The 17,979-nt window shown below is 37.3% G+C and overlaps 1 protein-coding gene across 3 annotated transcripts in view; it reads right to left on the reverse strand.

Annotated features, from left to right (window-relative positions):
* lpp (LIM domain containing preferred translocation partner in lipoma) overlaps nt 1-17,979 on the reverse strand; it is a 239,944-nt gene that overhangs the window by 81,218 nt on the left and 140,747 nt on the right. For all 3 annotated transcript variants that reach the window (XM_079841468.1, XM_079841470.1, XM_079841469.1), the window contains one exon: nt 518-1,090. In XM_079841468.1, coding sequence (XP_079697594.1) covers nt 518-1,090 — 573 coding nt within the window. The remainder of the gene's footprint in view (nt 1-517; nt 1,091-17,979) is intronic.

The raw sequence follows: 17,979 nt of genomic DNA on the forward strand, positions 1-17,979 counted from the left end.
TTAAGTATATTATTTACATAATAAGTACTTTTCTTAAAAGTATGCTAATCTGCACTTAATTTTCACAAGGGTGAGTGGTGAACATCGCAAGACCTGAACCCTTTCCTAAATGTGTTGGACACAAATGCTTAAATATTGTTTTGTAACTTTTCTGTACTTTTTTCGCATTAACTTCTTCAAATACTCTTTGTTTTTTTGTTCCATTTGGCCTATAGATTCACAACTTGAATAATAATCCCTGTGTGTTTTTATCCAGAAAATATAGTTATTTATTAAATAATACAAAGGTAGCAGCCAATAGTAATGTTCTCTAAAGAACATTTCATCCAGTGACACCAAGATTGCACTTTAAAATAATTCAATTTGAGTTTCAGTGCTTTAAAACACACTAAATTCAATAAAATGAGAGAACTGATTATGGGCCTGAATGGTTTTCTAAGTAAGCTTTTCATGGATTAGTTTTTCCATCTGTTTTTGTTTGTTCTACTCTTATTTGAAACAAGGATGTGGCCCTTACCTTATGAGGAACAGAAGGCCCACCGCCGAAGGGTGCCAGGCTAGCAGGAGGATCAGTGATGTAGGTTTTTTTCGGGGGAGCAGGCTGGTACCCTTGGGTGGGTGGAGGAGGGGCATGGTGACTTGGTTCAGCTCTCCATGTGTTCTGACCTCCATAACCAGGAGCTCCACCATAGTGCTGGTCATGGTAGCCTCCAGACGGAGCAGGGCAGAATCCCGGCTGCGGAGGCCCGTATGCAAAGTCAGGGCCTCGGGGTTGAGCTGGCATGTACTGTACCTGGGCTGGACCACGGAGCGGCTGCTGCTGGGGACCAGGCTGGGCGGCCCTGACCTGAACATTGAAGGTTGGCTGGCTCGGAGTAGAGGCGGTGGTGTATGATGCTGGGACAGGCTGGGGCGCGGGCTGGTATTGGGGGCGTGGAGAAGACGAAGCCGGAGGAGGGACGGCTGGAGCTGCCTGAGGTTTCGGGGTGGATTTTTTAGTGGCAGTTAGAGGGGGCTGGGGTGGGATGACCATGCGGCGATAGCCTGTAACAGGGGCGTTGGAGCCTGTCGCAGCTGGGCTGGCAGAATTCTATAAGAAATAAACAAATAAATTAGACATTTAGACATTAAACTCAAGTTTTATTGTTCACTGGACAAAAGGAAAATGTTTAATATTGCTGTATGATTGACACTTGGGTTGTGTGCTATTCTTTAAATTTCGATTGAATTCCTGATGGTGAATTTGATTTAAATCTATGTAGCAGACATCAAAAAATTAATCATTAAATATTTAATAAATAAATAAACAAACAAACAAACAAACAAACAGAAAAATAAAACGTTATCAACACAAACTTTTAATGGTGACGTGATAGCCTTTTAAAAGTTTTTTTTTAATATATATTTTTAAATAAATTAATAAATACATTAACAGAAAAAGTAAAGTTAATCAACACAAACTTTCGTCAGCTTTTTTTTTTTTTGTCTCAGTCTTAGTCCTGTGTCATATGTGCTTTTTAATTGATCATATTTAGTCAACCGTCTTTTTTTTGTTTAGTCAAGTTTTAATCGACTAAATGTCTGGGCATTTTAGTCTAGTTTTCATCATTGAAACTTAGTCACATTTTCGTCAAGCTGCATTGATAATCCTGATTACTTTAATTATTATCACAAGGATTGTTGTCATTTGAGAAATGTATTTAGCCTATTGTTGCACTTATAAACTTAAATCAAGAGAATGTCGACCCATAGCTACACACGGTTTATTTTACCTCATCTTATTTTATGATTTAATATAGGCTATTTATCATATATGTCTAATGGAAAAATAAGAAACTTCTCTAAAAATTTAAAACAGTGAAATTCCACATTACTTTAATGTTTTTCTATTAAAACAACAGCAAAAAAAACTTTGTATTTTTGAGGTTGCGCAAGTGCAGTTATACAGCAAACACCATTGCAAAACCGCTGCTCGTGAGTGACAGAACACAGACAGACTGAATGACACTTTAATTAAAGCAGAAAATTGGAGATTGCAGAAATGCAGCTTACTTGTTTATTGGTGTTTTCCGATCATCCGCGCGCGAGAGAGAGAGTGTGCACATGGTTGCCAGATTGCAAAATGTAAATAAAAAAACTGATAGAATCAAGCCTGCCGCACTCGTGTTAAAAACTGAAGCCAAAGTGTCTCGATCCCCAGGTGGTTGGTCCCAGTATAGCTCATAACTCCCACCCCTTCGAGTATTCTAATGGACGCGAGACAACCTAAACAATCAAATTACACTTCAAATAATTTTTTTACCAAAGATGCTGTTTTTATCACGCTGATTTCAATTCAAGTGTTCGTTTTTTAAATAAGTTTGGTTTTAGTTAGTTATTTGATGCTATAAAAACGGGGGGACATTATGATTGACAGCTTCTCTGAGTGAAGCCACCAACTGACTTTTTTCTGGATTTTCTGGAGGAGATTCGAGCTTTAGCTTTAATTTGTACATTTCCATAACTGTTTATTTCACACCGACATGATGAATTGTTCTGCACCTGCGAGAGTGTGGGCGGGCTTTTGATATCGTGGCTCTACTTCCTGCTCTCTACTGGTAATGTATTTAATGTTGACATAAACTTTTTGATTGTTTTTAAATAAATAAATGGTCAAAAAAGTTTGAAGGTTTGTTTTCTAGGCCTGACCAAGGTAAAAGAATTTCCCACAATGTATGGACTCACTCGCTCACTCATACACTTGCACACTCAAACTTGCTCGCTCGCTCAAACCTTTATTGACATCAAGTTATACAGAACAGCACGAACCACTCAACTACTGTCATCTCAGCTTGGCAACTGGCTGGTCGTTAACTAATAGTCGTTAATGATGGGACAGACATGTTACATGTTGAGGGGGTGTAGAACCTTCATAACGCCACAATTTAACCATCCCACATCTCACAGTGCAAGTGGAGTAATTATGCAGCCTGTCCACAACAGATCGATCCACAGGCCAAGTGCAACAACCATCAGTTGCTCATGCCCAGACCATATCCACTCATAAACTATGGCTAATAAAGCTTTGAGATTTAGAGTCAAGAGGAGGGTATAAATTGTTTTGTTGGAGAGAGAGAAGTGATGGGCAGCCTGACGAGGGTATAGACAATTGTGCTGATGCTAGCGGGCCCGCATAGGACAGAGTTTAAATCAGAACGATTTGTGTCTTCGGATTCCTGGGTGCTTTGGCTCAGTAGCTCACCACAGAGAAATCTATTCAATGTCCAACAATGGCTGTGTCACAGAGCCTGAGGATAGGCTTGATTTCTCTAGATGTAAAAAGATTATCGAAAATGAAAATAAGCACAAACCCAGTGACAAGCATCAAAGATCAAAAATAAATCCTAGCTGTAGAGCATTTGGTGCTTTGTCTGATTGAATTAAAAGACCTAAGAGATACTTCCATTCTATAATATTTGGCTGATTTTATTCAACTATAGAAGGTTGTTCTGTCATAACTAACCAGCTAAATGAAGACCAAAGAGACTCTAATTTCATGATGAAACATTCAGTAATACACTTCATGATAGCACATCATTGCCTCAAGCAGAATTGCACGTTTTAAACATGTCTGTGAAGTGAATGTGCCTATAAAAATGTTTTAATCTTGTGGTGATGCCCATCTTTTCATGAATTCAGAGAGGAAGTGTTTGGTTGTGTGGGGAGAGGCACAGTTGCATCATGTACTTTAGATGGGTTTCATGGTTAAGGCAGCTTGCTGGAGTAAGTGGGTCAGAAATACGTTTTTCTCAAACTCTATGGTTAAAACCAACTGGTTCTAGAAATGTGGTGACCTCAAGAATAAGAATTATTTCTTCTTATTTTCTAACTTAAGAAAAAAGATAAGAATATTGTGTATTCCCAAAAATAATGTTCTTAAGATCAAATTTAGGAAGTATTCATATTTTTCCGAAAAGAATGTTCTTAAAAAATCACTGTAAATAACTTCTTAAAGTTGGGATAAATTCCAACCTGTCTTAAATACACAAATGTAATTTATTTGGTTGTTTCAAATATTAAGCATTAATATAAGCACAAACATAAGACTAGCTAGCTAAATACATATTACTAGTACCATGAATGTTGACCATACATATTACTAGTAGTGCCATGAAGTACTCTGAAATTATACTGATCGATTATTTGCGAGTAGACTCAAGCTAGATCTAGCAAGACAGCACAGCATTCACAGAGAGCCCAAGAAGGACAAAGTGCAAATTAATATGAACGACCGCTGCATTTTGAGACATGTTCTTTTAAAATAACGATTTTAATGTGACACGCCGCATTAAAAACACTGAGTGTTCCTGACACTGAGTGATTAACTCCTGTCAAGCCAGTCACGACTAAAATACTCTGCGCGTTTATTATGATATCTACGGTAATCTGCAGGCAGTGCAAAAAGACGGACTTTGAGGTGTTTTTCATTCAGCAAGTCTTCGGCAATACCTGCCTTTCAATCAGATAACACCAAATAACACCTTTAATTTTTTTCTTAATGGGTTAGTTCACCCAAAAATGAAAACTCTGTCATTAATAACTCACCCTCATGTAGTTCCCAACCCGTAAGACCCAAATTAAGGTATTTTTGATGAAATCCAAGAGCTCTCTGATCCCTCTAAAAACAGCAATGTCAGTCTCCTACGCTAGACCGACACAGACGTGAAGAAATTGTTGAATAAAGTTGCTATTTTTGTTTTATTTTTGCGCACAAAAAGTATTCTCGTCACTTCATAAAATTAAAGGGTTAGTTCACCCAAAAATGAAAATTCTGTCATTAATTACTCACCCTCATGTCGTTGGACACCCGTAAGACCTCCGTTCATATTCGGAACACAAATGAAGATATTTTAGTTGAAAGCTGATGGCTGAGAAAGGCTTCACACAGGCCTCCTTTGGCATTCAGTACATTGACACTTCCAAGATCCATGAAAGGCACTTAAAACGTCGTTACAAAGTCTATCTCACCACAGTGGCTCTACAATAATCATACAATGCGACGACAATAGTTTTTGTGCGCAAAACAAAAACCAAAATAACACCTTTATCCAACTTGTTCTCGACTTCCGTGTATGCCTCCACGACGCATGCGCGAGAATATGACGCAGATCCGGCGTTCGGACATTTGACCCAGAAGCGATTTGTTTACGAGCAGAGGAAGACGCGCGTGTCTAAGCTGTTGGATTCTACATTGATCGTGCTTTAGGTCTCGGCGTAGTGCTCAAAATGGGGCTTAAGTGTGTATTTCATCGATTCCCGAACACCGGCGCTACGTCATATTCTCGCGCATGCGTCGTGGAGGCACACACGGAAGTCGAGAACAAGTTGGATAAAGGTGTTATTTTGATTTTTTTTTGCGCACAAAAACTATTGTCGTCACATTATATGATTATTGTAGAGCCACTGTGGTGAGATAGACTTTGTAACGACGTTTTAAGTGCCTTTCATGGATCTTGGAAGTGTCAATGTACTGAATGCCAATGGAGGCCTGTGTGAAGCCTTTCTCAGCCATCAGCTTTCAACTAAAATATCTTCATTTGTGTTCCGAATATGAACGGAGGTCTTACGGGTGTCCAACGACATGAGGGTGAGTAATTAATGACAGAATTTTCATTTTTGGGTGAACTAACCCTTTAAGGTTGAACCACTGTAGTCACACTGACTATTTTAACAATGTTTTTACTACCTTTCTGGGCCTTGAAAGTGTTAATTACATTGCTGTCTATGGAGGGGTCAGAGAGCTCTCGGATTTCATCTTCATTTGTGTTCCTAAGATGAACAAAGTTCTTACAGGTTGGGAACGACATGAGGGTGAGTCATTTTTCGGGTGAACTAACCCTTTAAGAAAAAAAAAGTAAGATGTTCTTAAGAAAGTTTCTTAAGAAGATTTTCGTGAATCCGGCTGGTGACAGATGCTGTCACATACTTTTAAATGGCAAGAAGTCAAACTACAAATGTTAAAAATGTTTAATTTTAAAATGTGTTTTTGTTTTAAAACACCCTTTAACTGTAACTTGGAATAGTACATATGTATATAATAGTAGTATATTATAAAGATCTTGTAATTAATATTTAATAATCTGATAACAGCGTATTCTTCTCCATATTGCAGATGAGTAGAAACACATTTTCATATCAAAAATATGAAAAAAATGCTAAAGTAGCAAAAGTTATGCTGTACAAATGTAGAAGGATTAATTGTTATAAAATATACCATCTTTGGCAAATGTTATAAGTAAAAAGTTAAAACTGAACTTGAAAATCAATTTAATCATGCAGTTTGAGAAAGCATGGCAGCCAATAGTAAATTATTATTATCAATGAACTGTTATTTAGAGTGACCTTGAATGAAATGAGAGTGAAGATAAAATACCTATTTATTACACTGTAGGTTTAATATAAGAATGACTACAATTTTTATTTTTGGTCAGCTTCGATGATCAGAGGTTTTTATACCTGATTTCTTGTACACTGTATTATTGTACATACTATATATATATATATATATATATATATATATATATATATATATATATATATATATATATATATATATATATATATATATAGTATGTACAATAATACATACTGTATTACTGTCTACATACTGTATAGCTAAAGAGGGCAGAAGTAAATGACTCCTCCAAGGTGACTGTGCCAGTCACAATTACATATTAGAAAATCAAAGTCTGTTTCAAATAGATCACCAGTGTTAAATTCTCTAACGACCTACAAAACTAGCTGTCATTAACCTATGCTTTTCTTTTTAGGTTACTGCCTTAAGCCAGAAAATGAGAAATCAATTACTGTCTCTATCACATGATGAGGAGAACCAACCTACATGCCTGAGGCAGAGGCTTGTTCTGTAAAGACATAAATACGGCCTGTTATTACGGCTCAAAACACTCTTGCATAGTCAGGAAGGGGATTGAGTGACACAGCGAGCGTGATGACCAATCAAGGTAACCAATCACAGAGATTTATTAACCTAACAGAGTAAATGAAGATGAGTGGAAACTCAAGCTCTTGGTCACGTTCCAACTTTACATTTAACAGGAGGGGGGGAGGGATCTAACAGAGTTCTGTCGTTAGTTTAACAGACAAAATCATCATGGATATGACTGTGTAAATGAAGGACAAACTGTATTTGACTTATCTTTATGTGCTTGAGCCGCAGCTATTAAAATGGGGGAAAATGATAGATGAGGTTGTTTTCTTATTTTATCTTAAGAATAATACCTCAGGCTTCATGATACAAAAGTCAGATAGACCCGAAAAAGGCCCCATGAAATATTTCACACTCTTAACTACAATTTTGCGTTTCAGTGATTAGGGCCGATGTATCTGTCTGCATGCAAATGTAAAATACCCTAAACGTGCCCTTCAGGAAGTGAAATTACTCAATTTAAATGTTTCATGCCATTTTAAATACTTGATATTATTAATTTATCTATAAAGACCTTAAACCCTAACATTTACTTAGCAGAGGGCTGGAAATGCAAATAGGACCCTAAAAATAATTATATTGTCATGGCAAATTTTACACCCATTAGATTAGAGGAGAGGAAATCACTCCTTTATTTGAGGGTGAAATCATGGGTAGGAGAAGATTGCTATGAAATGGCACATCACAGATTTCCTTGTGCAAACAAATTAAGAAAGTTCTGTTTTATGGATGTGGAAGTTAAACTATGTCAATGTAACCATGGAAATAGGCACATCGTTCACAACTTCTGAGTGATAAGAATCTTCCAACTGTGTGTTAAAAAAAACTTTAAAAAAATTCTGTAAAGGGACATGGTTGTAGCTTCGTCAGTTATATTGGAATGATACATGATATAATCATACAATGAAAGTCAATGGGGTCCAATGGAAACATTGACTTTCATACATTCATTTTCATAGTTTCAAACTAGGGGTGTCACAATATAACACTACTGATGATACCTGCGATTAAGGAAATATTGATATTGTGTTAATTCTGCACACATGGTAATATTGTAAAAGATCCAGGACCTTCTGGTTGACACTCCAACACAGTAGGTGTTGGTATTGCACCTTAATGCTGGTTTCAATCATAAACAAAGACAACGACTACTATTGCAACACATATCATGCCGGAGGAAATGAGACATTCGACCTGCACTTGAAAATAGTTAGCTTGTCAGTGTCTGAGTTTTTGGGGGTTCTGTAAAAAAAATAAGTGTTTGACACATCAGTCTGCTGTAAGGGCCGATCAAGTTCTTTTTGTACGCTTTGTACAGTTAAGGCCCCAATATACTTACGGCAAAGTTCGTTTTCGTTCTTCATTTAGGGGTAGGGCTGCGCAATATATCGAAATTATCTAAATATCACAAATGTACATATCGCAATATGCATATCGCAAGGGTACGCAATATTCGAATGATTATAATAGGCTACTTCAACATTGTGAAAAGTGTACGTTTTAGGTTGATCCATATAGCAGAGAATAGACTGGGCACACGACTGTTACTTATGTGACTTGCTTGACGTTAAAAAGAGTTATTAAACGCAATAACTTCTTGCAGTCTCGCGCAGTCTGCTGTCTGACACACACACCGAAACGTGCGCACAAGGCGTTCTTTTATTTTGTGTCTTGTTACACACTCGAACTGTCAAATACACACACAGTTATGTCAAAATGGCTGTCTTGATGAGTATGCATGTAAACACAGTCGGTTATGCTTTAAGTGAAAGACATCAGTTGGGGAAAGAAATAGATTTTACACACTTAAAGCAATATCGTATCGCATATCGAATATCGCATTATTTAACAAGGATATTGCATATCGCATTTTTTTTCAATATCGCACAGCCCTATTAGGGGTAAAACAAAGTTCGCAATACATGAGCAGCGAAATACTGTTATCAAACATCTGATGCAGCCCATACTAATGAGAGCGAAGTTTAGATGAATATGTAAATATGTGCTGCTTGCTTTCCTCTGAATAACAAAATAAACTAACAAAAAATGAAGAAAACAACAAGGATTTTTTTTTTAAATAAAGCATCTGATCATCATAGCAATGTGGATATGTTTACACAAGCTCTGCAATTCGGCACTCTAGTCATGTCTGGTATATTTATATAGCGCTTTAAACAATAGATTCAAATCAAGCAGAATCTTTACCATATTAAACATGAAAAAGTGTCCTTGTCCTGTTTCATCAGAAGTACAATTTCATTTTCTACTAGCAGCTCTGCAGTGTGTTTATGTTTTCACTCATGGTTGTCTGACCTCTACGGACTCAACAGAAGAATGAACCAGAAAAGATTTTGTCGTGAAAGAAGGCGGAGCCTCCGCGCACACCTACCTATTACGTAATCGCCACGGACCAATAGTAGTACAAAGGTGTTTACCAGCCAGAGCAAACTTTTCCGGAAAGCTCGCTTTGGCAAGCTGTTTCAGACTTCAAACGAAGTTCGTTTTGCCCCGATTTTGTTCTAAATTAGTTCGTTCTTTGATTTCGCTTGAAGTATATCAGGGCCTTTACAGTTACAAACACTCTCTCCACCTCCAACTTTCGAATTTTGAGTGTGATTCATTGGCCAAAAAAAGAGAAAACACTAAATAAAAAGCTAAAAGATTTAAGAATTTGACTGATAGCTACTTTTTTCAGATTTCTAAAGATAATATCAAAATTGTGTATTCTTTAGGCCATTTGTGGAGAAACGCTGATATGATGACAGCCCTACAAAAAACAGGTGAAACATTATTCATAATATATATTAAATAATATAATAATTCATAATATATAACTTAAACGGCAGGCAGATCTACATTTGGTAATAACTAAACATTAACATTACCTACAAGATATGCATTAAAAGTTTCAAGAGCAGTGCATATGACCAACTGCTGTAACCCAACCTTATAGTGTGACCATTTGGATGACCATTGTATGACCATTCACACACAAACCAGCTCTGTAGTGAATTAAACCAAATCAAATGTGCTGTTGAGTGTGAAGTGAGCCAGCAGTCTCTTACTTAAGAAACTTACTTTATCCCTAAAACTCATGATTCAGAATGACTTTTACAAACAACTCAAGTGTGAAATTTCTCTGTAACTCCAAGGAAAGGCTTTTTGACACATTAGAATAGATTAGGAGTGAGCGTGCAGGACTCGAGGGCCTGGGTAAATCTGTTAACTTTGCATTTCAAACCGAGAGGGCGGATAGGGGGACTTGCAATTGTACATTTCAGAGGGGAAAACCCTAGCGCAACAAAGAGAGAAGTTCCTCTCTCCACCCTTTTCTGCTCTGTACACAGCTCTATGTCTGAAACAAATGGGAGAGAAGTCTCCCTTCGGTCTCCCGGACTGCGTGTCAGGCAGGGTCAGAGTGCGAAGTCTGTCGGCAAGAGCATGTCTGCGTTGCCTGCCCTTGTTACAGTACATTCGGTCAGTTTTGCTCATCCATGTCGCAGTCAAAGTTCTCGAGACGTAGTAATTGTCATCTCTTTAGGGGCTCCGATGCACTCGCACAATGAAAGGCAATCGGGCACGGAGTAATGCGACCATCTCCTTCCACACATATTAAAAAACAATCTCTTCAATCTCTACACTTACGCAGTTCTGGGCACCCATTTTAGAAAATAGGCAGATAAGTTATATTAAATATGATTCAAGATGTTCCACTGACAAAAGGCATCCTGCTGTTTTGAACTCTTGTACATGGTGGAAAAGTGAACATTCCTTCAATAATCAAATGTCAAGCTCTGAAAACCACGTGAAACAAAATAATCCACTTAGGTAATATTAGTTTCCCTTTGAGTCTGAGAGGAAATGGACTCTCGGCAGAACTAGAACAGTTTCATAATCACTGGGCACACTCACACACACAATCTTAAACTGATTATCCCTAACAACCTGACAGTCTGTAAGGTCAAGTAAATGTCTTAAACAGTGTTCTTTTATGTCATAAATAGTTTAAGCAGAACCCGATCGACACATATGGAGTGTTTTTAGATGCTTACATCTTCCATCGATTATGCTTAAGCTGAAAACATGTACTGTAAGTAAAGACAGACCATGGATCAAATATAAGTATAAACTAATACAGATAGGTAAAATGCCTTCTGAACACTGCATTGCACCTTTAATGTTGTATAGGCCGATTAGACATGGCACATTGTTCTTTTCAAAATTGCTCCATAAAAAATGCTCATAATGTTTCCGCTATTACAGGATGGCATATTGGTGCCTGTATATTTTACAACTTGTAACCTATATATCGTTCCATTATGTACACAATTCTACTTGAAATACCACAATATAATTTGTACATTAAAATGTACTGATAACAACCACAATAATACAGGTGGCACAATAGAAAGCTACATGATGAAACATTGAGTTCATTGTAAGTGGCCTGTCCATAAAACATAAAACAATCTAATGTACATTACTGTTAACAGAAATGAAACAAAATTATTTAGATCAAACATAATCATATGTGATGTGTCATACAGGGACTTCTGTGAAAGTCATTTTACTGCTTACTTGTAAAAATCATACATTTGACTGTATTTTACTGTAAATGTACATATATGCAATGTTAAACCATTTACGATTTTCACCGTAAATGGTCAATTAAACTAAAAGTTAACCAAAAGCCAGTAAAGTGATTTTTTTAGTTATGTCCAAACGTGAAAAGAGATCTGAATCTGTCGTCATCTTTATTCTCAACCATCGTAACTTTTCTTAATCAGATAAGTCAAGTGAAGGAAGCTGTAATTGTGACTGAAAGACGCACAATATCAATCACGAAACTGTCCATCAAAGACACTGTTCTCAGAAAAACTTTCATTTACATGATTCGAGTGGGAGTTTGTTTTTTTGAAATTCCACATAGGTGGCTTTCATCTCTCTTCTGTTTCATTATGAGCTTTCGTTCCTCGCCTAATTATGTTCTTCAATAGTTTCACAGAAACTACAGACAGAAAAAAGGTATTCTTCAGAGGGTTTATGCGTGACCATGATACCAAGACATCAAAGATGTCAAAGCAAAGCAACGAGGAGGATCGCATTTGAATATGGTACACATTTACCCACCAAGCATGATTTCAGGGAAATAATACTAATACTACAACTAATAATACTGATAATATCTTTTTTAAAGTTCCAGATCATCAGCCATGTATGAGAATGTAATATTCAATGAGCAGTATTTTGAACTCCCCAGTGTTGATAATAACAGTCATGAGTATCACCACGCTGAGTCAACTCTGTACATCATGCAAAACAATCCTTTTGAACAATCCTTCAGGGCTCATATATAATGTCTATCATGTCATGTCATCTCTCATGTGGCAATTCACCCATTAAATACGCAGCACACACACAGCCATGGAATATCTTGTTTCAACATTCACAAGAAAATAACACAGAGAACCTGTCTGCCTGATGATTCTCCACACAGAACATGCTAGATTGCTAATGCTATCACTTTCATCCTTTGGAAAAGAGCAGCCTGGATATTCTTCAAACAACTTCTGCAACTACTTTAAAGTTCTATGGAATGTTATAGGTCTGAAAAAACATGAAAGAGACAAAAATGCTTTTTTTTTTGACTGGCTATATGTCTAGTATATAGATACATAATTTTACTGGAAAACAAGACAAGGTTTATGCTAATAAAGGAGCCAAAGAGCTATAAAAAAAAATAATAATAATAACATTAAAGATACAAATAAAAATATATATTTTACTGGAAAAAAGACGGTGTATGCTAAAAAAATTGCCAAAGGATTAATTTAATAATAACGGGACGTTTTCTAGGAAATGTATATTGTTCTATGGATCTTTAGATAATTTTACTGGAAAACAAAACAAAAATACTGATTGAATAACCAATAAGCCAATTTGTGTTTCAGATACTCCTGGCACACATAAAAACGAGAGACCAAAAACAATTCTATTTTGTATTTATACACTAACTATGTAATGCTATTTATTAATACCAAGTATACATTTCATCAAGTTAGTGTTTTTTCCAAAATAATAACTAAAGGGAGAAACAATTTAAACAAAACATATTATTTGTGAACTTGAGTTCAGCTTTTCTTTTTATTAGTCAACTTATTTTCAGCAGTCATCAAGTCATCTTGTAAACCCTGGTCAAAGACATATTAATTTTCCCCAAGCTGATTGCTCACTAAAACCCCCCACAGTCATCATGTTTTCAGGCCATTTCAAGTTTTATTTTGACGTGACGTCTTCCCATTAACACCATTGTCTTCACTCAGGCCGTTTCGAGAACGCAGAATGGGATTTATCGCATGAATCAATCATATCCAATCATAACCGATCATATCCAATCATAGCGCGATGAAGGCATTGCCTCCTCTCATGTGACTACAGTGGGAGTCCACAAGAGATGTGGACTTCCACTGTAACTTTACCTGCTAGTGTAGCTCTTGAACAGTGTTACTTTGAGGGCGTTTTCACACCTGAAAGTCCGCACCAAGGTCCGAACCGAAGTTCATGTTTTGATACATTTTATACATTTGGTTAGTTTTGGTTTGGTTTCACTTTGCAATTATGCGAGCGGACTAAAGAACTTTACATGACACACTTGCGTCCACTCGTCATCATCTATGTGGGCTGCATCTTGACATTGATTGGTTTGTAAACGGACGTGCGTCTGACGTCAGCGTCTTTGACAAGAATGAATGAACGGACGCATATCGTTGCCACTATTGAACAGTGCGCATTGCTTGACTATTTTCTTTCCGTTACGTTTAAAAGTGGACATTTCAAGCTTTATATACAAATATTTCTAATGTTTGTGAGACGAGTAGCCTGCTGAGCTTCGGTTTATTTGAGACACGCTCCAGCTCATGTACAAAGCATGTGATCGCTCCCGCGATTATTGTCTGCTATAGATTATTTGCTTTTTATTTATTAAATCCAGGCAATTATCTGATTAAACGTTGATTAAAATTAAGATACAATTTATACAAAACGAAATTCACATTAAAGAAAGGCTTTCTAAGCAAAATCATTTTCAAAATAATTTCTGACCTTCTGTCTTCTGACATACTGCGCATTTTTTCACTTTTCATAATCAATGTAGCCTATATGAAATTTAAAAATAACATTATAATATTTAAACATAAACTTCTTGTAAATGGTCTGAAAGTAGGAACCATACAGAAAATACTTTCACACTAGAAACGAACCGAACCTTTGTTCAGTTTGATCCGGACCGAGACTACCTCTTTTCGTCGGACCAAATTTCGTCTGTTTGGTCCGGACCGTGGTCCGGGGGAGGTTTCACATCTGTAATTTTGATTCGGACCAAACTGAAAAGTCAGAAAATCCGGACCAAACAAGGTAGGTGTGAAAACGCCCTGAAAAAACAACAACAAGTGACTTTTACACTTTTTAATGTCACATATTGTAATATTTGCCTTGTTTTATTTTTCTAATCTCGATTATTTTCTCATCCATTTTTTTTTGAGGTGACACTGCCTCCTTTGCCTACTCGGAGGAGACACCCCTGATGCACACTCTCGAAACCTAGTCCGAGAGGTCATGTCCAGGTCAAACATGTTTCTCCTCAGTGTTTTCACTTCTCTGTGGGAGGAGGGGGTTGAGTTCTGGCTAAGGTTTGGTGACAGAGCTTTTAAGGGTGAGCTGTTTAGCAGTGTTACTCTGAGGGCAAACATTGTAATGTAAAAAGGCAGGTCCCAATGACTGCTTCAGCATCTCCAACCAACAGCCGGGCTACGCAATTGGTCGGATGTGTGTAAAACAGACACACGAGCGATAGTATGCAGTTTATTAGACTAACGCACAGTGACTGGCTACATGGAGTGCCAACGGGCACGCTCCTTTCTCCACAGTTGACTGCTCCTGTCAAAACTCTGAACCTGCTACCATGTTGACCTTAAGGTCAATGACTGCCACAGGCAGTTGGGCACTGCATTCCCACTGGCCCCATCCTGCACCTTTATCCCTATCTCTGTTTCCCACTGCGTTTTTTTTCTTGTCTCATTCAATCTCCTTCGTCTTGCTGGCTGCAGCCTGTTCAGTCTTAGAGGGAATGTTCAACACAAATGCAAAGGGTTTAAAATTCCAGGACTCCAGTTAATTAAAGGAAATGTTCAGGCAAAAATGAAAATTCTGTCATTATCTACTTACCCTCATATTGTTTTGGAACACACAAGGTTTTTTGCCATAAAAAGAAAGTGAATAGGAACCGGGGCTGTCAGGTTCCCCCCAAAAAAGGTAGAAAAGCACTATAAAAATAGTTAATTATGACTCATCCGATAGCTTTATGTATACCGAAATATAAGTTGTTATTTACTGAAACTTTTGTATAAGATACTTGCATACTGGTAACAGTGCAGTTGATGTGATAGAGGAAGAAGGCGGCATAATTTTCAGTGAATAACAACTTTAGTTTGTTCGTCACATGAAATCTCAATATGCTCTTCGTACAAAGCTATCGTAAAGCTGCAGAAGACTAAAGACTCGTTTGGATTACTTTTATGATTTTTTTTTAATCTTTTGGTGGCTTAAGAGCACAGCTATAACATGGATGCTCAGTTTCTGTGATTTTATTTGCATTCGTTCACTAATCAGTTTTGTTTGTTCCCCAGAGTTCCCCAAACCTGTCCTACCTCTTGTGTTTATAAGCCCTGAGTTATACTCAGTTCCTTGTCCTGTATCGTCTATGTTATGTGGTTGTGTTTCCATGATTCTTCTGAGTTTTCCTGAGTATTATATTAAAGACTGTCGGTATAGTATTTTTATCGTTGTGCGCTTCTTATCAGCCACAATTCCATGACAACAGCTGCAAATCTCTTTCATTACATAGAAAAGAGCAGCTTATGGAATGTTATGGTTTTGAAACAGGAAATTGAGACAAAAATGTTCATTTTTGGGTTATCTTTCATTTTAAAAGTAGAGGAGAAAACAGATGCTTCATGGAAAGCCTATACGCACTTAGTTAATTTGGTAAATGGAAAAAAATACAGCTACAAAATTAGTAATAAATTATTATTAATTAGTGGTTATAATGATCAATTATATTAAAAAATAAACTAGCAATTAAACCAATAAGCAATATTTCTGAATGATCAGTGATTATATTGTTAAGTAGCTCAGCTCTTAATCAATGCTAAGGGCAGGCGTACACTGTTCAGACATTCGGGAGGTCGTGAGATATTGCAAACCCTACTGGTCAATTAACTTGATAACCTCGTCAAAGCAGCTGGTGACTATAGAGACAGAGCGACACGCGTCTGAAGACCACGCCCACCGGCTAAACAAAACCCAGAACCAAAAACCCAGAAGTTTTTATAAGCTGTTGACCAAAAAAACGAGCGTTTAAGGACACAAAAGTGGATACAGGCAATTGAGACAGAGCGCGACATGTTATATTACGCTGAGAACTACACCCACTAGAGGGGAACGTAATCAGCGACAGGAAATCTAATATATAAACCTGACATTTGGATATTTGACTTAACAGTGTCAAAATGTTTACTGCACACGTAGGCATACGGAGGCATACTGAGTGTCAGGATCCCAAAATTGACCCATTCTTCCTGCTGATGCTTCACATTTTATTGCCTGTATCCACTTTTGCCTCCTTTAACACTCGTTTTTTTTTGGGGGGTCGACAGCTTATAAAACTTATTTCTGTGCTTTTTAGCTTGTTTGCTGTACACCCTGTCACATATCAGCTTTTAGACATTGTTCTGTTTTTTGCTATAAGTAATAAATGACAAGGAGGCCGCTTCATGCAATACAAAGTCAATGGAGAGCGTTGGATCCCCCCCGGTGTGGGCATGGCCTAAATGTGCTCTGTCTCTATACTGCACGGTGAGCCGGTGGCAATCACGTGAGCTTTGGGCTAAAGCTTTGGATAGGAAAAAGAAAGAACAAATTATTTGTGTGCAAATTATTTGTTGAAAAGCAGAGAATGGAAATGGAAACAACCAGAGAGAGAGAGAGAGAGAGAGAAAGTCTGCGCGCTTGTGTGTGTGTGTGTGTGACAGTGTATGCGCACGCTGTATGGTTGCAGCCACTGAGCTATAGCCTAATAATACTCATCAATTTAACAATGTGACGTGGTTGTGTATGATTTGGCAATAGGGGACAGCCTATATACACTGCTGAAAATCAGGCCGACTCCCCAAATTTTTTAAACATGTTTAAAAATGATCGGGAGGTGCTCACAACGTGCTCGGCTCATCTCGTAATTCCTCTCACACACTGCGAGCCGCGACCAAGCGAGCCGCAACCATACGAGCATCAACGATTTTCACACGATTTCTCCCAAGTGAAGAAAAATCGTCTGCGAGCTCGTACGACAGCAAAAATTGCACCATGCACACCCAGCTTAAGAAAGACAAAATAGAAAGGTCCTACACATAATCTCTCTCATTAAACAGACAAGAATGTGTGCTTAAGTAAAGCGATACAAGCCATTCCTCCTCCTCTTATCACCTGTCACATATTGATTAGCATTGATCGTGTCTGTTCTGTCTGTGATGTTTTATGAGGAATACTGTAATAATGAGCTGGAAATGCTTCTTAACAGCTTCTTAATGACACTAATGCTGCTCATTTCTGAGTACCAAATAACAATTTTTAATAATAACACCAAATAAAGATTTCATGATATGTGTTTTATTCTAACAATCTAAATTACTAATGTTGCTCTTTGAATACATAAAAAAAATGCTCAGTGCCTAAATATGATATTTATGGATAGAATGCAAATGACTGTCTCAGCCGTATATGAGAGGCACATTATTCATTAATAGTCTTTTTTCCTCTTTCTATCAATATATCTGTCCTGTGGGCAGAGTTGACAAATTAATGAATTTGATTATTATTTATCTAATCTATCAGCGTTATCACACAAAAATCATACATTTTGCCATTCCTGTAGCAGAGGA

The sequence above is a fragment of the Gobio gobio genome, assembly GCF_949357685.1.
Source record: "Gobio gobio genome assembly, chromosome: 17".
NCBI lineage: Eukaryota > Metazoa > Chordata > Actinopteri > Cypriniformes > Gobionidae > Gobio > Gobio gobio.